Raw genomic sequence first — 24,733 nt, 5'->3', positions numbered from 1 at the left:
ACATAGTATAGTCAACTCAAAGACTGTGTCATAGCAAAACGAATAAAAGAGTACTAATAAGTAATAACGTACGTTTATTACCTACCTTCCATAAACGTTTATTATATAAAATAAATTATCATCCTTTTTTTGGGTTATGTTACTCGATAAAACTATTGGTAACAGCTATTATTTATTTTGTTCAGAACCTCCCATGCGTGATAACATCTGTACCTATTCGTGCAGTTTTCTTGTATAAATATTAATATGATTGTATTTTGAGAGTTACATGTTTGAGAACTCTGATCATGGATTTTAACCATTTAAAAAGTCTTAAAACAATATGACCGTAAAAAATTAAAACAATAAAAAAACGACATGCATATCATGTACGTATTTATACTTGGCAAAATATCCATCCTAAATATATATATTATATTAAATTAGCGAAATATGTTAAGATGTTGACACTTAAAATTAAACAAAAATGGCAGAAAACTTCATATGCATTTCATGTCGATTGTAACAAATAAGAGGTTAAAAAGAACTTATTTTTATGGCTCCACTGTCAATTTAGTCTAGACGTATAAAAATGACTTATCATTCTTATAGTCAAGGATTTTACGTTATTCTATCGTTAGACATAATGCCCAAACGTCACAAACATGAATACAACTTTTTTATGTTGAATATGAAAAATATAAATAAATTAAACCACGTTGTTTACAAATCGGAAAAACTAAATGATATTATACATTTGAATATAATATAATCTATATTATGGTGTAGCTCAAAATATATTTGTATTTATCTACCATTTAAAGGACGGCATTTATGTATATTGTGAAATTAAATTGAAGCAGATAGTAATATGAATTGTTATGTAAATTATTCATATTTGTATTATAATATATTCCCCAATAAAAAAACTACGAATTTTCCTTCAGGTAATTTTGAATTAGTATAATTTTGTATAATAGTAATTATATTATAAATAAATAACTTTAGCCAGCCTCTTATTGTTTGAATAAAAAACAAAAATAAATATATACGTATCTATAGCATAGAAAAAAATAATATAAATAGGCACTAAAGAAACTCATTCAAAGTGAGTCATTTTCAAAGAGCTTTGCAATTATATAATTTCAAAAAGTTCAACGTTAATGCATGCAAACAAACTTCTTGTTCATGTAATAATAACTTTTTAAATTTGTATGGTAAAAATAATTGTATAACACTATAATAACGATATGTAGCATTGTGTAATATGCATAGACATAGTGCAGGTTATTCTAAGCATATTAAAATATAACCTAACCTATATTCCCTGGAAATCTTTCGATAAATTCATGCATGGTTTAGGGTCAAAGAAATTAGTATTCAAATTAAAATTAATTGGAATGCATATTTATTTTATCCAAAAATATTGGATTCTCTGAAACTCAATAAGCAGGAAAATGGAAAAAATACTCGCAGGTTAGCGTTTACTATATAATATTATGAGGTACAATTATAATAAAATTCCATTTTCATTAACCACATTGCATAGCATGGGTACATTTCGGTTAAAGTGGTCATAATTGCTATCACTTGCTCGGACACGAAAGTTTTGGATTACTTTCAGTCTTGAAAATTTAATAGAAAGCCAACGCCATTACTGTAAAACCAATAATATATAAATATTAAACGGTATATATACCTAAAGTTCTTTTGATATGCTCTATATTTATAAGCACAGCCAATTATCTCGGGTATTGTAAACATTTTTCCATTAATATCAGTTAAAGAAATTACTATTTTGAACTAATTTATATTGTTTGATTATGCTAATTTAATGTACAGTAGTTGTATCTGCAAACAAAACGAATTTATACTTTACATTCAATGATGGCTGCAGACTGCAACTATTTACTAACAAATGTAATTTCCATTATTCTTTGTCTTCATTTTAATATCATTATTATTATTTTTTTTTATTAATTATATGCTAATGTTGGGTTCTATAATATATAGATGATAGATACATTAAGATTTATGCTCAATTTTAATTGTAATCATCTATTGTATCACGTACAATATACTGCGGTTTTGACTTTAAAATAACTAACATTATCTAAGAAATTTATGTGTATCTGGATTTTTATAGTTTTATTATTTAGGAGAATGTATATAAAAGTAATTTTATTTACCACACATTTTTACATCTCCTATTGGTCACATTTTGTTTTGTCAAACATCCACTAAGCTTTATATTTTCTTGACATTTGTGGCACCAGCTTCCAATGATATTAGAGATTTAAATGCCACTAACTATTATGATTACAATTATTAAAGAATAAAGTGTAGTTTAATGTCGTATTAAACCTACCTCCTCAAATGGTTGAACTTGAAGATTTTCATGTATGTCTGATTTTGAGCGATGACTTAATTTTAACAATTGTGTGTTTTTTTTTTATTAATTTTAATCACGTTTTAGATCAAAACATTAATTACTCCAATCTATAATTTTGATCCATCAGCAGATTTGATCTAGTTAGTATTCAAAATTGTATGACCCATACGACGTTATATACGATGCTCATGGCAAGAGCTATATCAACTTATTGAATTAAGAAAATACTAATAATTAAATATAATATATGTTATACAAATAATTACTTTACTTATAAACTATACAAACATACACACGTGGTTTGAAAACAATTTTACTTTAATTAGTCTTTGCATAAAACATATAGGTACGTACTTTACTTTCACTAACGTGGCATAAAATTCTTATGACATTTAACCATTTAAGCGAGATTAACATTTTTAATCTACATGAATTTACCCATAAAGTTACTGCTATTATTATTATTATTATTGTTATTTACACTATGTATACAAGTGCTTCACAAGCACGTTATGTTCGCCACTCATTTTCCATTACAATATAATATATTGACGGAACATTACAAAAAAACATATAAATAATATTAAACATTTTACCTACTACCTGCCTAATACTAATAGTACTGGGAAATAAATAATATAACGGTCTCCACGATCGCCATTTGTGAAATCAATAATCGTTTGGAATCCAAACTATTTTGACATTAATTTTGTAACATTATTCCTACGAAATTTATGTGGTAAAAACTAAAAATAAAAGGATAACCCGAAAACATTTTAGTAATAATATTTAATGTAGTTCAGAGGACTTTAATCATTCTGGGCTTAAAACTTTGACTTAAACTTTAGTCTTAATACCATTTAATGATTACACTTTATAGTTTTTTTCTTACTACACAATAATCCGGGCGGCCCATACACAGTAGATATTAAATTTTGATGGATGATTTTATTTTCTTCAAGTTATTTAATTTTAATAATTTGGTATAGACTTATAAAAGAAAACCAATAACCAATTTTGATTGATATAAAAGTTTTTGACTATTTTAATAGAACAAAATATACATATAGTACCTTGTTACCAACTACCATGTACAAACGAAGTATTAATTTCGCTGTGGACGGTCTTATACATAATTTTCTTACTTTAATTTCGTCCATGATTATGTCATTGCCTCCAGGTTAGAACTCACAAAAGACTTTAAAATTAAAATAAACATTTTTGTTGTGTTATTATTTAAAGTTAAAATATTACATTTTTCACAGCGTCTTATAGTTATTTTAATAAAACTCTTTAGCAAGGTACAACAGAATTCAATATTTTTTTATTAATTACCTAATCTATATTAATGTTTTTGGTAAATAATTTTGGGTATCACAAACATTAAAATAAAAAACCGTAACGCATCGTATACTAAGATAAAAAATAAAAACTATAAGGTATATTATGAAAAAAAAAAAATGCTGTATTTACACAATAATAATATATTTCACTCGGATAAAAGAAAACGCGCTTTTCGAAATTAATTTTGAATAATATTATAAATTCTGATCATGAACACGGTTGATGTTATATTTAAAAACAACATTTTCATAAAATAAAATGGTAAATTGTATTTTTATCATACGGCACCTGATATGATTTTATTTTCCATCCATAACTCGAAGTGTTATCCGATATAAAACATATCATTGCATCGTGTAGCGAGTAATACGTTTTTCTTCATATTACCCACCCGCATACTTATGCGACTACATGTGTGAGCTATATATGTGTGTATGGTACCTATAATGTATATTTACAAAATAAAAAAATGTAAGAACACTCGCGACGTACATTTTACACTACACATATGTAGGGTAAATGGTAATATGTAGCTGGTGACATATATAAACGTATATCATATTATTCTCAGTACGGTTACTGCAGGTTAGTACTTATTTTAAGAGAAAAATATTTATCCAACCGCTGAACCGCATATTACTTATATGATATACGAATAAATAATTATCGTGAGTCTGTATGTTGGCTACAGGATACGTGTAGTTTGGCGAAAGTCAAACATCATTCTACTCATTCGTTTCGTTTGAACAGATTTTTGCTTTTGGCGTAATTCATTCGAAACTATAGATTATACTCTAGATATGTCTGGAGAAATGTTCACAAAATAACATATTACATTGTTCATATTATATATTAGCCATCTGCAGGTTATGAGTATAAGGACATAATCTATATATTATATACAAATGAATGTTTGTCTGTCTGCGTGTGTGTCCTTTATGCGTTCATTCCTAAACGGCTGGACCGATTTTTATGACATTTTTTGTGTGTATTTGAGTGGTTCCCGGGATAAACGGGCTCAAACGGAGATTTTGAGATTTACGGTGGACATTTTTGTTTATAAATGGATGCTATTGGTTATAGAAGAAATAATTAGTAGAAATTAGTATTTATTATTTTATTGGTTGCCATTGGTTAATCGGGCAGACCAGGTGCAAGCATGCATCAAATCAAATTTTCGCACATTGCCTAATTTATATGCTGTCGCACATTGTCCGCATAGTCGGATTTGCTACCGGGGATGCTGAGTTGCACCCAAAAGGAGTTGAACAATCACAATTTGTTTGAAAGTTGTAATTTTTTACAAGCAACGAAGCGTGAAAGATCAGCAAGTAAGAAAAATATAAAATATAAATTAATCGTTACATTTTTTTAGTCGTAAAATAATAATATATTTTTCATAACTCTAAGCTCCGTAGAAATTCTGAGAAAAAAAAATATATAATAATCATAGCTCAAAATGACAAATACGAAATAATTGATGAATAATATATATTTCCTAACGTTTTTGCTGACTGTTACGTCACAATCACAGTATTGAACAATAACATGACAATGGAAATAATGTTATTCATGTACATGTTTTCTTTTAGTCAGAGCTATAAATAAAAAATATTTTTTAACAATAAAATTCGTTGACATAATACGCACTGTGATCGATTTACTTATATTCAGTAAATAAAATGCAATTTTTATAATATGCTTTCTATTTTAATAATATCATTATCATACACACATGGCCATGGTTATATAATATAATTTACTGACTTCAGGGTTTAAAATTTGTTATTGACAAATTAGTTTAGATGGCAGTGGCACTTAATGTGCGTTAGTCCAACGTTCAAAACGATATTTAAATAAACAAGGTATGAGATAATTGCAATATAGTTTTAGTCTTTGCGAAGATTAACATTATTCTGCGAAAAATAATTAAAAATTAAAATAACATTACTTATAGTATGTATTTTATTATAATACATAAAAATGTTCAATGTTTATATATTATACTATATGCATTGTTTTTTTTCTGTTGTAATAACAGTTGGTTTTAGACTATAGCGTTTAGACCTACAATGTTTCTCTTTGTGCAAAGTTAATCGCTAAGTGTAGCTGTTGTTAAATATTTTAATCTGAAAGCAAATGCAAAGATATTTCAAAAACTTTTCTTTGTAAACATTTAAAATTAATAATAAAAAATGTTTCAAAGAAACTCGTGAACCATAAAAAGAAAATTTTTAACTTTTCACTATTATTATTTTTTTTTAAAAGCGTACTAATTACCATAATTACTGTAATTTGTATTGATTATATTATAAACGTTGTAGCTTGTAAGTATTAAATATACAATATGCTTACGTACTTTCAAATGTTATCAGTAACGTTTTTTAGAGAACTAAGTAGGTATTTAGGTACTTTTTAAATAATAAAAATGTAAAAAGTCCATTACTATTTACCATGTACCTATTACATTATAGGTGCATATATTCGTATGGAAAATTTGTTAATTTGTGGTGGTTAATTTGAATAATAATTGGTTTTAGAACAATGATTTACAAACACGGAATCGAGCACATGCGTTTTTCCGTGACGTTTCGAAAGAATTAAAAACACGATAGTCCGACTAACCGCAAAATATTACCGCAGTGTATAATTTTTATTATTTTACTGTTTAATAATATAATAAAACTTTTTAGTGGCCACTGGGCGAGTATAATTTATAATAGTATACGATATAATAATAATATAATTTTGCCGTGTTCTGAATTATTAAAACCATTCCGTTTTATTGCGTCGCAGACGGCGTGGTCAACTGCAAAAATATAAACAAACTTCGTTGTTGTGCGTCTGTGACGAAATGAAAATGTTTTTTTCGAAAAGTATTTCGCACGAATTCGTTCTCATCACGACGAATTGAAACGTATTTTCTAGAGAGTCTCGTAACACAAAAGCTCCTTTCTTCGGTATATGGTGGCGGGAACCTGCAGTAGTTAGAGTATCATATTATTATATACTCATGCTCGCATACACCCAAATGGCTGAGGGTTAACGGGGGTAGAATTTGTAAACGCGCGCGCCCGTTGTTGTTCACTACCCATGTGTGTACTTACAAACAACGATTCCCCTCCCCTCCCTCCCGTTATAATTTACACTTGACCTTTCACGGTTAAAACGCATAATATATATTATATGTATGTATGATACCATGTATATACCTATATACGCTGCCCGTACACGTATATGCGTGTAGAGTGGGAGGCGGGAGCGGCGATAGAAGTCGTAGCAGTATAATACTTGTGGCTGGTATAATAGTAGTGGTGTAGTACCTACCTATATATACGTGGTATATGGTAATAAACATCCGAATTAAAGCATTAATAATATTGTTATTTAAATAATTAAACGGCGGCGTGTACTCAAACTCGCGCAGCCGGGATCCGATAATCTATATTAAATATACAAACCACGGCAAGGCCGCAGCTCCGAGTGTAGGTAGGTATATAATAATAATAATGTAATAATTACACGCATACAGCACTTAAATATATAACGGATGTTTATTTTATAATATTATAACGTATTATAGTGCAATATATATGTACACGCAGACCATTACTATATAAGTACAGCAAAACAAACAGCGACGACGAAATAACGTTTCATATGTTTATACACAGAACACGGGTGAAAAACTGGTATAATTCGATTAGGACACAACCATGATAATAATAATATACAACCCGTTGACATTTTAATGGCACTCGTCCAAATTCGAGTTCCTCATTCCGACCCGTTTCAATAGAATCGTCGTCTGCATAATTCAATAACATAATAATATTGCCGGGAGGTACGACTATGTACACACACATATTATACAAGGCGCAGTGGGGTACTAGGGTAGTTACGATGGGTGGGTCGCCCACCCCTCCCCACGGCTGGTGTGCATACGTATGAACACCTACGCAGTAACTCTAAAATAGTAATCGCGGTTATCAAAAAATAAAACATTTAATAAAAATTATTTCGTAATAGGTATATATAGCTGGAAGGTATAAAGGGTAGAGCATATGAAATTACCTACTTCTCGTGTCCGCACCTATCGACGGAAAAAAAGTGAGATGTGCACGCTAAATACTTTTAACCCCCTCCACATTGGGGGACTTGTCAAGAACCAACCCCTTCCCACGGCTGGTGTGAATACCTACGCAGTAACTCTGAAATAGTGTCGTGGTCATCAAAAATTAAAACATTTAATAAAAATTATTTATATAGTCTACGCGTTATTACAAAGGGTAATAGCACATACAATTACCTACTTCTCGTATCCACCTATATCGACGGTAAAAAAGAGCTAAATATTTTCAACCCCTTCCGCATCGGGACTTGTCAAGAACCAACCCTGACGCGGCGGTGACGTCGTCGGCGCCTACTCGTATACATTATTATTACATTATAATATAGCTGTTTTAGCCTTAGGTAACACAACGCCGTCCGATGATCGCTATTCATTGATCGGTATCGCCACAAGTGAACATTTGTATTTCGCTCGCTAGTGTACCTATGTTAAATAATATTATTGCTGTTTAGCATTATAATATTCAATAGGATATAATATACAACTAACTGCGTTATGGTAGTGTACTATTGTAGTTGTAGTATTAGTTGTTCTAACTAATAATAACAACTATTATCGCTATACTGCCGTTATTGCTATTATTGTATTAATGGCTGCACAGTACAGTTGTTTAAGTCCGACCTAAACTTGACCGGCGAAAGAGGGGGGAGGGTATAGAGGTGAAGAACTGTAATTGTGAGTGTCGAGAAGGGGCGAGAGGAGCTGAGAATCCCGCGCCCAGATATTCTATCTAAAGAATTATACTCCCCGCCACTCTCCAGCTGCGCACCGCTCCCTTCGCCGGCCGGATGACAAATGGTTTTGCTTTTCCGGATGTTGACGCCAAAACAACCGTTATTCCATGGTAGTGTATATACACGTATATAATTTTTGTTTTGTTCTGTTACAAGATTTTTGGCGCCGTCTGTTTTCCCGAGAAATATCCTGATTTATCGCGCGTCTCTTTACTATATCGTCTCGACCCCCCCCCCCCCCCCCCCACGGGTCCCAGCACAAGTCGCGAAATATCTTTTACCTACCTACATTAACGCGTAACATTTCAGACGCGAAATTGCCCGATTCGTGAAATGTACTTTTTGTCGACATTACAACTGATGTCAGACAGCAACGGTAATTCATAATTGAATACAAAGTTCATGATGGCGCGACTGAAATTTGATATTATGTAGGGTAATATATAAAGTTAGTTAGTAGAACTTTATAGAGGATGAACCAAGGTTATCTCCGTTCTACCCTTTGATTGTGCATTTATTCAAATTTTGATTTTTTTTAAAACAATATCGAGTTTAGTTGAAGATCGTATATCATTATTTTTAAATACTTAAAATGTTTATGCTATTTACCGAGAGTCATCATGTGGCGTTACGGACTTCTTTTTTTTCAAACGAGGACCTACCTTTAAAATTCTGAGCGTAACGATTTTACAGTGATGTGTGTTTTTTTATGTATGTATACACGATGAGTAGTCAAAATATTTCATTGATCTTAAGTTTCAGTATCTTTTCTGGTAGGAAAGTTAATCTAGTTGGTACTTTTGAGAGGTAAAATTTCTAAATTCACAGTAGCTTTCAAAATCGTTGGGAAAAACTAAATTTTTGTACGCAAAAACAGTTTTTGACGAAATCGATTTAGTTTTTTTGATGTAACCAAATAACTAATACCGTAGATACTTTGAATTTTTAGCAAATGTTAACATAAAAATTCTCTATACACCATAACATAAAATAACATCTAAAAAGATTTTGACTCTTTTTGAACTATTATAATAGGCATAAAAATATTTTCACTTGATCAGTTGATCAAAACCTTGACAATTTAATACAAGGTTCCTAATACGTTTTTATTAATGGAAATCATAAAAAATGTTGAGCCTAAATCCACAATATTTTTTTATGAGCGCCTGAAGTTAAAATGTCGATAAAATTCATAAAAATCTCAAAAATGTGGAAATTATTTTGTTGTTAAAAATGTATAAAATGTTTGCTTTTTGTAGCTAAGGATTGAAAATTCAAAACAATATATCTTAACAAAAAATCTAAAAAATATATAAATATAGTTTTTTGTAAATAAATATTTAAAGTTTAAATTTAGACAAAATATTATTTATATAATATTTAAATATGTTTTTTTGTTGAAAAATTATTATTATATAATTATTATTCTTATACTACCTAGTACTTAATTACTATATTATATTAATTTACTTATCAAAGGTACTTTCAAAATATTTAGTTTTATATTTAACAACAATTATAATATTTATTATATTATCTAAATAATTAATAAAATACATAATAGCATCAATAACATAAAAATAAAATGGTAGGTGCAGTGTTTCGTAAAGTAGGATTTACAGTATTACTACACTATTATGTTGTATATTATGTTATTGTATATTATATCTATGTATCTTACATTCTTACGGTAATACGCGTACCTTTGTTACTACTGCGTGAATTGTACATTTATATTTCGAAGAGTATTATTTCCATTAAATATAATATACGTGTATTGTGAATAATGCTTCATATTTCAAAAACGGACTTGGAGGATATTTTTGATGAGTTGCTGTCGAGGTTTCTTTGTTTTGTTGAATAATAAATCTCAATTTGCCATACGATAAATAAATAATAAATCTCAATACTATGTCTTTAGAAAATTGTGTGGATTGAAATGTTTCGAAGGTCCGACAAGAGAAATGAAAAATATTCTTCCTTTCGTCGGCTGGTATAAAATATAATTTGAAAGATATTTCTAGAAAATACACAAACGCGAGTGTTGCATTCGTAACTGCTTAACGCGGTAATATGTAGTAAGATTTATCGACCAAGATAGTAAATGTGAAAATGTTTTGGTATCATGGTCCTCTTATTGTAGATAAAGGTAATGATCATAGCATTTAAATGTTTTAATTTAAACAAATTTATTTAATTATTATTGTAAAATCAGAATATTCTTGTTCATACGTCTAAATAAATATTATGTTACATTATGTTATATTTATATATTATTATAACGTCGTGTATTTAGTTGTTGTGTATAAAAAATAATATAGAATTATAGCTACCTACGTTATTATGAAAGCCTATAGTTTTAAAAACATTTTTTTAATTTATCCAAAAAAATATAAATAATAATAATGATATTATCTAGTTGGTTGATGTGTCATCGTCAGTGGCATATTGGACAGAATACACGGCCGTTTACGATGAGAACTGAAATTTGTCCATTTCGTGCGGAAGTAGAACAACGCGTTGTCTTTTAGCCGTTTCATGAATATTGCACGAGCGACTAGGTCGTTTCGCGAAATGGTCCAGAAAAATAGCGACTATTTCACGAATTGGACGATTTTGCGTTGGGCTATAGTAACATAATAATACGCATATACATATTAAATATAATACGCTCGACGAACACGCGTACATACGTCTCCGCGCAATGTTATCTCGCGTCGTTTTGCGGACCACTTCACAATGCCGCCCCATCACAATACCTATATATTATTAAACTGTTGTGTCATTTGTATACTGCGCAACACTGTAACGCAAATAAAATATTATTACATTGTTATCGTATTGTGTTTGCAGTGAGGATGAACTGCACGGCGGCCGTCTCGACGCTGTACAATTATACGATCACCGTGAATGGCAAACTGCTGGCTCGGGGGGGTCAACCGGCCGCCAACGGTGGCTGCAACCTACTGGAGTTTGACTGGTCGGCGACGACGGCCGACCAACAATCTCACAAATATCTGACGTTTAGGTGAGTACCCGAATAATATATAGGTAATATGTGTGCCGAATCGTATGTGTGCGACTGCAGATTACTCTATAAATGACGTATCAAATATTATAATAATTTACATAAAAATTATCAACGGTTCGGTACGACAATTTGTATGTTCATCCGTCCCACAATTATCAGCCCATAAACGAGGTTATCTGTCTCAAGTCACTATCATCTAGTCGTCAGATCCTTAGTTATCGTATTTTATGTCGAGATTATCAAATGGACAAATAGAGGCACATCGCACATAGTTTATTAGAGAGACTGTCGCGTTCCCGGCAACACTCGATTTCACTTTTTACATACCGACAAGTCGATCCCCGACGCCAACCTAGAATGGTGCGAATGTATACGATATGTTTACTTTAATACTTTTCTTTATTTAACTATTTTGTTATTTCATTTTATCAGGTTTCTAATTTTGTAAAAGCCAATTTGGCGTTAATTTATAAAATAAAATAAATAAATAAATAAAATAATATAATATTGTTTTTTTGATAATATGCAAACCCGACCAATAATATCCAAAAACAAGTACCAAAATGGGACCACTTTAATCGAAAAATTACAATGTATGTTTTTTGGATTACATGCGGGTACAAAACATATACGTAGACACTGTATGTCTGTAAGTTTAGGAATGCAATTGCAAAACCTCGAATCCCACAAACGACGTTACTATTCCGCGGTTGCAGTATACGCATAATAATAATAGTAACACATTTCCTTAATTGAAAAGTATTTTTACTTTATAATTTAAACAACCAAAGTCCGTGAAAATGTACAAAGTATTTAGTAGTTCCTACTTATATTAGTCTCTTTATATTATCTATCTATATATAATATGTATACATATAAATATAAATGAACGTTTGTCTGTTTCTTTGTCCTCTGTTGACTCAGAAACCACTGGACCGTTTTCAATAAAAGTTATATCAATAGATTTCTAGAGTCTCGAGGAGTGTTTATTTTTTATTTTTTCCACCCCTATTTGTTGCCATATGGCGAATTTACACATAAATTTTGTTTCAGCTTTCGAAAATCGAATATTTATTTGTTTCAATATTGAATATAGGATTTGTGGGTTACAGATAGTAAAATAGTTATTAGTATGGTTGGATATAATCGTCAGTATTGTATTATAATTTATCATTTAGACTAATAAAGCTATTCTATATAAAATATGCAATATTAAGTAAAAGCTATTATATTATTTAAGAGGCAAAGTTTATGAATGAGGTATATATTTTACTAAAAAAAACACTCGACCGATTTCGACAAAAACAATCGAGAATATTATTTCAACTGCAACAAAACTGAAAACATAGAGAGATCGATTAAAATAGTCGAGTTATATCTAAATGACACAATATATAATGCAAATCCACAGTTTTTGACCGATTGGCACTAAATTGCACACACTTTTTGGTTGGGATTCCGGGTGGGTCGTAACCGTAAGAGTATTAAATAGAAGCGACCCACAAGTAACGGATATTATATATATTATAAAAGGTAAAGTTAATTTCTGAGGCTTAAATAGAATCGCATAAAAATAACCGACCGACTTTGACGATTCGGCGCTGCAGGTTTGGAGAATAGATTGAATCATTGATTTTAGTTTGGCTTATCCGCTATCAATAATATTAAAATCGTAACCACATATTATTCGATTTTTGTTTATTTATTTGTTATTTAAATATTAAGGCTTTAACAGTGAAAGTTATTATTAGCCTTATACGATTATTTTTGCTTGCACTTTGTTACCGTAAGAAAAAAAATGTTAATTATTACTATCTCGGATTAATTTATCCTCAGGCAACGCTGGTTAATACGGCTATAGTATTAAAGTGGTAATCGACCAACTAAAATCGTGTTTTGTAATAGAAATATTTATTATTTTTTCAACAATTTTCAATAATTGGATACGTTACCTATAACTCCAATCCACCTTGAATATGACAATAACATTTGTTTTCTTACCTTATACCGTACCCATTACGTTGAACCTGCGATCCACGGTAGACTGTAGTATAGAAATCGTATAATACTATAGGTAGATAAATTATACTTAAAATATTATTATTTTAAATTTAAAAATAATAAATAACCTTCATTAACGACAGACATTAAAAATGTTGAGTTTCCTCAAATAATATGTTTTATAAAAATGTTGTTGAAAAATGTAAATGGTATGTTCGTAAAGGATAATTTTTTTTTTTTTGAATACTTTTACTTCAAATAATATGTATAATAAAAATTATTTAATGCATTAAAGTATATTTATTATATAACTGCGTACTGTATTACTATAATGAAAATGGCAGGTATGCGAAATTCACAAATGAGTATACCAATGTAACACTACCTTTATTATGTCTATATAATTTGTAGTTTAGAGCGTGTACTGTCGTGATTTGTATATATTATGCGTATGGAATATAATGTTTAACGTCGAAACTGAAGCGAAAGTCTGCGTGCGTATAATACTATGTTCGCTCGGCACTCGCATCAATCGGATTTTGATTGTCAAACGGGCTAAGCACGTTGCGAATCATTTCCCCATAAACGTTTTCCTACAATTTCGACATTTCACGTTCACCTATCGGATTTTATTTTCGAAAACAGTACAGGCGACATACCAGCTACCTTGCGTACCTACTCTAAAATTTAAAATAGAATAATTAATCGATATTTTTTCGCTCGTCTGTATCGTGTCGGGTTTGAACTTTGAATCAATCAATATTATATATCGTCGATAATTATCGGGTTGATAGATTATTATCGATTTATACATATACGCATGTTATTATCGTGTAAATATCTGCTGACACGATCGTAGACGTCTTATCTCGCCTCGTTAGGGTTAGGGTTTATATATATGCGTCCACTTGGATTTTTTACAGCATCCAACACAGATTTGATCGGCAGAATATACTGTACAACGTCCAACAATCACCTCGTTTATTTTAATAAACGGTGTACCTATTTTATTTTTTTATCAAGTATTGTTATTTGTAAAAATAATTCAACCATTACGTCATGCCACGTGATACGCAAGTCCCCAAGTGCGTTTTTTCCTGTTGTAGGTTTTTTATTTTATAATGTATATACTGATACGAGATACACATATCAAACAGTGTCTTCCGGCATACCTATAAACTGGGTAATATATTACAATAAAATCGTTGTATTGCCAATACCTACGACATAAATATTGAACACAAACTGAGTTATCATAATGATTCTGCAGCACTCTACATAATATGAAAAGTTTTTTGCTGGTGATCTGTGAACAGCTCTAGTGACTATAGTCACTTTGCGAATTTTCGTTTTGCATAAACACTTATTAAGTAATTACACTACCAATAATTCGATCATAAATAATATATAGACGTATAGTTCTTACAGTTATCCTGTTACTATTACTGCAATCTGAAATTCACTTTTAAATAATATATAAACATAATATAATAGACATTTCACAACGCGATAGTTGAGAACAAGACAGTTTTATATTGAGCTAGAGTGCTATAGACATTGGTCGTGGTCGTGATCAAGAAGTAGTCTTTGACAAGACATGACTGCCATGTAATCATGAGCAGGGCTCGTAAGTTCATGCCATAAAAAATGCCTAAATAAACATGCATTTATGCACTAAAAATTTGAAAAATATGCATTGAAATATGCTTTAAAAAGTTAAAAAATATACATTTATATGCACTAAATATCTAAAACTATGCACTTTTAAAATGCATACTTAAAAAAATCATAAACAATTTATGAAATAACATGAATTATTCATTCATTTTTTTATAGTTATATTTTATTTTTTTATGTCATAATTAAAAAAAATAGATTTTAAATAAATTATAAGCGGTCGCGTTTTTTTTTTTGTTAAATGTTGATTCTTTCATAGGTAGTATTTCTATAAAAAAAATGCATATTTATATAATAATATAAATAGGAATATCAAAATCATGTATAATATGCCCGATAAAATTAACATAATATGCACAAATATGCCAAATAGGCAAAAAACCTCTAAATATGCAAAAACATGCAAAATAATACTTCACATATTTAACCGTGGTATCTTGAAATGGATTTCTATGTCATCTAGCATTAAATACAACTAGGCAAGATTTATATGCAAATGCATAAACTTACGAGCTCTGGTCATGAGCTAACAGTGACCATGAGAAAAAATAGCCTGTAAAAGAATGGTAAATAATTAAAAAAAGTTGAAATGGAAAAAATATTTTCTAAATATTCCCACACGCCCAATACCATTAGGTTTCAATATGATCGTGCTGATGATGAATTTATTTAAATACATTTTTATCGGTAATACGTATATTTAAATGATAAAAATCGCAGTTTTTACTATTGCCTTCCTTATAGTTCCTCAAGTCAAATATTAAAGTATTAGTCTTCTACAGTTTATAGATATTACAGAGACTATGAGTGCATCTAAACAAGGGTGGAAATTCTTTATGAATCATTCATATAAAGTATTAAAGGTTAGAAATATAGTAAATCAGAATACTTATCTATTTTCAGTTTTCACTCACATTGGTGTTTAAATGATTTTATTGGAAAAATGATTCCTAGTTGAACTTGGTTAAACTGCGCATCAAATATTGTTAAGGTCAGTTTTTTACCCTACTAGGGCTAGGTATTGTGTTAAAAACTTACTATTACTGTGTTATTTATTATTGTAAATCGAACTTATTTAAACTACCAAACAGATTGCGTTCCTATAGTCAATTAATTAAGTGAAACTTTTGGGATTTTTTACTTTTCAAAAAAGTAAACGAAAAAAATAAAATAAAAACAACATTGTAAAACCAATATATTCTTCGCTTTGTCCGGAATCTAAAATTGATACTCTACGAAAATAAAATGTTCTTTTTATGTAAAAATAATAATAATAACATAGATTGTATTCTTTGATACGACAAAAAAAAATCAATTACATAAAGTTTAGAACTTTAAGAGTGCGTAGTATGTAGTAGTGTAGATATAATAATTCATTGTTAAAATATTTATAGCTTGTGTTATTGTCAAATCGTAAAGATAAATCAAAAACTTAAGAATTTTAGCAAACAATAATATTAATTATAATACATAACACAAAACTGCGTTTCAAGTTTCTCATTGTTTTTTTTTCTTTTACGTCTCCTTTTCATGTATTTTTACATTCATAGAAAAAATGGCGTCCAAAATTGATACGCACAGGACAATTAATATTTGCTGTGCATAAATATAATGAGGATCTTGTAAAATAACAAAAAAAAACTTAAAAATATTTATAACAATGGTCAAATTTAATATAATATCATACTCGTATTGTATTCAATTATGTTTATATTTCCGCTGACCTAGATATTTTATCGTTGCAAAAACAAAAACGATTGCAATGCAATATTAATTTCATGACATCATTACAATCTATTATGAATATGCGTGTGTACCAGTTATTCTTAGGTAAATTAGTTAACAATTTCTTACAAACGCTCAAATGCCTTAAATTCATGTACTAACGTCAAAATTAAAAACTTAAATTCAACGAGAAAAAAAGAACTCACGGTTGCAGGAAATGGAAAAGGTGTACCTATGCTTATAATAATTACTATTTACGGTTTAAAGATCAAAGGGCTACTTGATATTGTAGCGAGGGACAGAAAGAAGGATGAAATAATTATGTTGGGACAATTGAAAAAGTCTAACCTGTAGCCGAGTTTATGTTTCGAGTACAAAGGATGGTATCCCATATGATATTAATATTAATTTTTCTCAGTATATCTCGTTTAATGAGGGTTTTTTTATTCAAAATTCACGTTTTTTACCTAAATAAGTTCTGATGATAAGTAAAAATTACTACCAATCAACCTCAAAATTGGTTTTCGCATTTTAATCCGTATTGGCGTATTGGTAACGGGGACTGGAACCGTACCGAATAAGACCAGTTTTGGACTGAAACCGGGCGGCAACCATTATAATATATTTTTTTACGAACCGAAACTGAACCGAAATCTATATTTTGATAAATTTGTTTTTTCTGTTTTTTCGGTCATAACTTCCAATAGACATTATATTTTTATCTTTTTATAATGAAATATGATTATTTGAATAGCAGTTATAACTAATAAGTAATAACTAATAATTACAAAATCGTAAATGTATGTAAAAGTCTGTTAAGAATTAGAATATTATAATTTTCGTAATATTATGCGTCCTATATAAATTACAAACTGGCCACAATACAATAATATTTTATAAATTCCAATTTCCATCAAATAGATAATAAACCCGTACCGCCGATAGGTAAATAATATTGTATCGAAATTGATATAGATTGCAGATATAGGTACCTATACTATGTAATGGGGATGGCAATAATATGTAAATATTATTTCTGTAAATAATTACAATTAGATTAATATTCTATAGTACTGTAATCAATGTTCCAGAGTCAAAATTTCCAGAAATTTATAAATAATTATTTTCCGTTCTGGCAATGTAAGTGTAATCGCCTTTTTTCAGACGAATTGTATATGTTTATTATCTCCCCACAGATGTAACATACGACCCATAAACCTGGAAAAGACCAGTTATTATTAGTTCGAACAAATATATTATTTAAAAAAGAAGAACTATTAAAAATGGTTCCTTAAGAATAAACCTCTTATATATATATTTTGTTCATAAATTATATTGATAATTACTGTTATTAATTATTTATGTATTTTGTATCTTTATATTACTTCTCCTTAATAAATGTATTCTATAAATAGATAATATACTAGTAATGTTTTTCTATTAGTTGAACAACTGTTAAGTAATAAAATGGGTATTTTTTTAAATATTATATAATAAATTACCTATGTGTCCTATATAACTTTCAAAAACTAATACTACTTTTTGAATCCTTACAATGTTCAGAATTCAATGACACTATTGACACAGTTAAACTTCCATAAATAGTCATATGAATATTATAATAGTTTATATTTTTAGCTATAATACTATTGATATTATATAAGCAAACTAAATTAAAGTTGATAGTATTAATGACTACTTTTTTTATACAGTACTTAAAAATCGTAGGTATGATATTATGGTTACTTGGGTTAGTGGGGTCTGTAGTGCGACCAGCTGGTGTGACCTGATCAGGTAACCTGTTGACCATTCGAGTTCGATCAAAATTTTTTTTGTGTTTGTTTACCTGTGTGTTTCAAGTATTTTAGATTACTTTTTCTATATAAGGGCGTGTAATTTTATTTCAAGAGTGTGTTTTATGATGTATTTTTTTACTTACCTACTTGATATACTTAGTGGTCTTTTTTGTGACGTTAGACTTTAGTTAGAATTCTATTTATTATTTCGGTGTGGAAGGGTCGGTGTGTATTTTTTTGCCACTGTGATGGTTTATTTGATGGAAAGTACTTCAGTTCAGCCTTGTCCGATAGTCGATACAAACAATTTACTGTCTGTTATGATCCGGTGCATGGTTGATTGAATAGATTCAAGCTAGATGAGGATAAACTCGACGCACACTTTGATGTTGTGTATAACTAATTACAATATAGGGAATATTTATATAAGCGTTTTACATATTATGGAACTATTAGTGGTGACATCGATAGGGCCCCGGAGATGTGGCTTGAACACATGCAAGGCCGTCGGGGGGTGGGGGGGGGGGGTCCGTGATCCATGAGTTTTAATCCTGAAAAGAGTTATGTTATGTGATCGGATTTTTTCCGAACCGAATCTTTGCCAATCATCCTTGAACTCCGATGCTGGATGCTATCGATGGTCAAGCTTAAGTAGACTAAATGTTTAGAAAAGTTCAAATGTCTAATATAAATAGCTTACATTTTTTATAAATATTTTGAAAATTACACTGGGCGTATAAAATGTATCAGTGTTATGTATCAAGTTTCTACGATCAATATTTTTTTGAATAATAACATAATAAAAAAATCTATTGAAGATAAATCGTTATTACACGTTTGAATATTTTGATAAATTCCATAAAAATATATTGATATATATTTGCTTATAAAATGTTGAAAAATGATTTTTGATATTTTTATGTTCTCTAAAAATAACTTACGTATATAATTTTCAAATATCTATTAATAGCACAAAAAAAGCCGAAACGATTTTAAAATTATATCATGTCCTAGTATAAAATGCTAATATATGGACATTTGGTGAAAATGTCAAGTTTATACAGTGTTATTATAATTTTTGAACTAGAAAAATAATCTATATTTGAAAAAACTAGTTTTGCAAACGAATTCTCGTCTGCTCTGAATCTAAAACCCGTGAGTGGAATGTAGGTATACATAAAATATTAATCTGAATTGTACATGTATTATTATAAAGTTCGATTAGTTTGATATTTTCACCAACATCAAAGGTACCACTGTACCCCATGTTGTTTGGGTGTTATAATATCACACGGAGGCGGACGTATGAAAACCGAGTGTAATCGAAAGTGATCGGTCAAATCTCTATGCATAATATATTATTATTTGTACGATATCGTTCAACGAAACACGTTTGCGTAAATTTATACATCTATGTTGTCGTGGCGTATATTTTATATGACGAGGGAGGCGCTGTCATCGTCGTGTCACGTCCCCGCGGGGTTGCGCACGGTCATGATGATGAATGTTTTTGGGCTTCACGGGGAGACCGAGAAACGCCTCAGAGTCGAGACGATATTATTATTATAATAAAACGATATATTATCATTATTATTAATTATTATTGTCATGTGCGTGTCTCTCCTGGCAAGCTTTACTACGAAGTACCTACGGTGCTCGTAAAATACGAAATCTACGTTATATCGTCCTTATAAGTACGCGCGGGTTTCGATTTTCCCCGCTCTGTCAATCATCATCGCGATGTACTATACATTTTGTACGTATTATTATTACACTGCGAAGAGGGATAAATTATTATTATTTTATCGTGATCAGCTGCGACGGTATTTCTTTATTCTTTTACCGAGCGCACCGTTACGTCGATATGATGACAATGGGGAATGCCACCGTAACAAATTAATAATAATAGGTATGAGGAGGTGCCTATAGGAGGCAGCTACACGCATCGGTGCAAAAAAAAAAAAAAAATATGAACATTTCGAACATAATAACATAAAATATTTAGTAGTGTGCTCATCATCCGGTGTAGAAAATTCCTAAAAGGAAATTCCAATCATGTAGAAAGCATTCAAGAGATCGTTCGTATATATATATATATATATATATGAGATTCGGCAGTGGCACTGGCGCTAACACATATGTACGTAGGTACTCAGAAAACAACAAAGACCGCACGTGAATTAGCATTACTGCTGGATATTGTTGTTATTAACATAAGTAAAATAACTATACGATAATATATTATACTAATTCACAGTGTCGACAAGTCTGCCGTCGGATATCCGATTATAGTATAATATATAATCGTATGCCTAAGTATATTATAACATTAAAATCGTGTAGGCCCGACGGACTTGCGTCAACTAGTATTATATTTATTGTTAGTCGTCATTTGTACGTGTGCCCATTATAATATTATATTGCTGGTTAGATGACGACAGTTATCGCATATTGCACGATGTATCATAATATACTATTTGTCGAGCGTTGGTCGTATCATAGGGACCTATGACGTGTCAGTTATATAATACATATTTTACTGTTTCTTTTATTTAAAAAAAAAACTACCATCACAGAACAATATAATATTTAATAAACCAGAAACCTTAGCTTTTATGATCTAAAAATTAATTATTCAAAAAAAAATATAGGCCAGAAAAGTATTGATTATTTAGGGCCCAAAGCGTTCAATTTCTTAAATATTAACAATAAAAAATATTTAAGAACTAATTCTTCAACTAACATAAATAGATATCTAAATAAATTATTATTATACGAACAATAAGCCATTTATATGATTATATTTATATTTATTTTATGTTTACTTTATATAGCGCACCTATACCTTATGTTTTTACGTCATGTGATTTAGACATCATTTTTTATATCTGTATTTGTGATTAATAATATTTTTTTTTCTTTTCTTTTTTAATAATTATATTTTATCGTCGATTTCTTGAAATTATACTATACATTTAAGATGTTTGTCCACATAAGCATTGTATATAACTCTCAACTTCCAAAAAAAGCTAGATTACTCACAGGAGGTTGATAAACCATGATATTAATGTTAAATTGTTAGTTCTATAATAAATGGAATTCTATATGGGATGTTATAAATAAAGATTCTTTCATTGATTATTAATAATAATATCGTTTACATTTTACTTTGTGTGATTTATAATTTATAAGTATCTTTATTTATTGTATAATGTACATATCATCATATAGGTACAAGTTAAGACTTTTAGAGGCTAAGCCCCCCGATGTTTCCTAAATTGTAAGCTTATTAAATATTATTATAGTAGCCTTAGAGCTCCCCCCCCCCCCAAAAAAAAAAAAAAATATCAAACGCTATAGGCGTCTATGCATATTATTATAATAAACATTATAACATATTGATATGTTGTATTCCATTTTGATGATTCTCAATGTTCCAAATGTTAATGAACACCAAGTATAATAATACTTGTGTGTCGAGATGTTAGAATACTAATACATATTTTAAAAAAAAAAAAGGTTCGACTAGGAAACCGGAGTGACTATTATATAGCGAGACGATTTTGTATGCATCATGCATTTGTCATAATATTTATTATTTTTATCATGGTTATGAGATTGTTGATTCTATACTAATTTGCCAGAGGTATCTGAATAATATATCATGAAAAATATATTCACCACACCACTTCATATTATTCATCTACTATATACAGACTGATTTATAAATTATAATGAATTACTTTTGTAGAGATGTGGTATATTATTATTATATTTTGAAAAGATATGATCTAAATCCCCAACTATGACCTAGTTTTTTTCCTGAACAAAGCATTTCTTTTAATTATTGTTCTCTATTTATATGTAATTGTATATACAATAGGTGAACCATTTAACGTGGTAGGTCATTACACTCATTTTACCAGTGAATTGTTGTGATTTTTAAAAACATATATCTTCATTGACAATATTTCTGTTTTAGAATATGATTAAGAAAAATGATAAAACCTCACTATATGCAAAAAAAAAAAAAAAAAACTTCATTATATGTAATTTTTATAAGTACGGCACAAACAATGAAAAACGTTTTTTTCTCACAAAAGTGAGTATGTATACCAACCTCAAACATGGATAGCACTATTGACAAATGCTTTCTTGGTTGTAGCGCAATGGGAATATTTTTAATCACCGAGCACGTATAATATATTATGCGTGTATACCTATTATTATTTATCATCAATGCCTACTGTTGTGGAAAGTTAATTAAACAGCTACGCACGCACACTTGTAATAGCAAACCGCATACAATACTTAGATCACCGTTGTTAAATGAACAAGTACTTTTTTGTATTTTTTTTTTAACGAAAAAAATTGATGCGAAAGAGTCGAGCGTTTTTCCACCGTCCGCCGATTCAAAAATATTCCACCGAATTTCTCATTTCCCTTAAATAATATGGCGAGTCGTAGATCCGGATTTCACTAACGGTTCGGATGTCCGGATTGTTGAAGCCGACGAGGCGGTAGGGCACGATTTCCGGTAATCTTTCAAAATCTAATCCCCCCCATCACGTAACCATTTTTAAATTACCTTATTCATTGCATATCAATTTATTCTTTCCAGTAAGCACTTAGATTTTAATTGTGTTTTTTCCTAAATCCTGTTGCCGGTTGACAGCTAAAGGGCACCATTACGAATTGTCCATTTAAAAGCAAATAAAAGTATTGTTGGGAAACAAAATAATACACTTAGCATAATGTGCTCTTACAAATATTTAAACTCATCATATTATATTCCTCAACACTCAACTATTGCTTATTTCTTAAGTTACCTAGTATCAAAAATTGATTTTAATCATAACCTGTAATCGTATTTTGGTGTATTTTAACAAACTAAATACTTCTAAACCACCCAAAAATGGACCCATGATGAGTGGTGTAGGCATGTCAGGTTATCCACACCACTGCCTATTCGTAATATTCTATTGTTGAAACTTGAATCAAATATTAAAAAAAATATTATAATGAAATACCGAAAGAATGGACAAAAGACAGTGGTGTAGCAAAATTGCCTATCCAAGACGCCGTGTAATCATTATAGTTGTTATTATAATAATATACTTTTTAAATACGTAATAATAACTTACGTCTTATCAGACACTGAAAAAAAATATGTGATTAGTGGTGATACAAATGCCGTTACGGTTTTTATTTGTATAAAGATAACAAACTCGAAATAATGGATTGAATTTACACATAAGTCAGTGGTTTTCGCATAATTAACTGTTTTGATTTCTATCAAGTATAATATAATTAATATTATGCGTATGATTTGAGAGTCGCCCCATTCTTCTATGTCGGTCTATTTAATTAATGTCTATTTCTTTATTTGATTAATTTCCCCGGAAACATAGATTGCAATTATTCAAAATCGCCCTTTATTATTATAAACATCAGTTAAGAAATTATAAAACTGTCAAGTACACAATATATTCATTAAAATATAATTATAACATTTAATATAAGTATAATATGTACGAGGATATTATTTTATACTTATTAAATTTGTGCAGGGTGACGGAAAATGTCTTAACATATTATCATGTTAGATATTGATTTGGTATTTAATTCAGTATTAATTAAAGTTGTGTGTTTTTTATATTCCTAGAAACTATTGTGGTTATACGATGTAATGCGAAAACTTCTTCCCCCGAGATTTACTTATATATATACAATCATATTAATGCCTGGTTAAATTATTTTATTTATAATAATAACATTATCATAATACATAATAATAGTCTTATTTATATAAAGCTATAAATAAAATACCTTAGGTAATGGTATGAAACTGTTTAGTTTGTTATGGAAAATCTCAAACTATAATATGCATTACTCGTAAATACAACAATTAAATTAATTTTT

At 29.6% G+C, this 24,733-nt stretch overlaps 1 protein-coding gene across 1 annotated transcript in view; it reads left to right on the top strand.

Moving 5' to 3' along the window:
* The window catches only part of LOC132941586 (uncharacterized), a 109,440-nt gene that overhangs the window by 38,649 nt on the left and 46,058 nt on the right, over window positions 1-24,733 (top strand). Inside the window, 1 exon segment of the mRNA XM_061009705.1 lies at window positions 11,435-11,609. Coding sequence (XP_060865688.1) covers window positions 11,435-11,609 — 175 coding nt within the window.

Source organism: Metopolophium dirhodum, chromosome 3 (assembly GCF_019925205.1).
Source record: "Metopolophium dirhodum isolate CAU chromosome 3, ASM1992520v1, whole genome shotgun sequence".
NCBI lineage: Eukaryota > Metazoa > Arthropoda > Insecta > Hemiptera > Aphididae > Metopolophium > Metopolophium dirhodum.
This window is presented reverse-complemented; position numbering and strand designations above follow the sequence as displayed.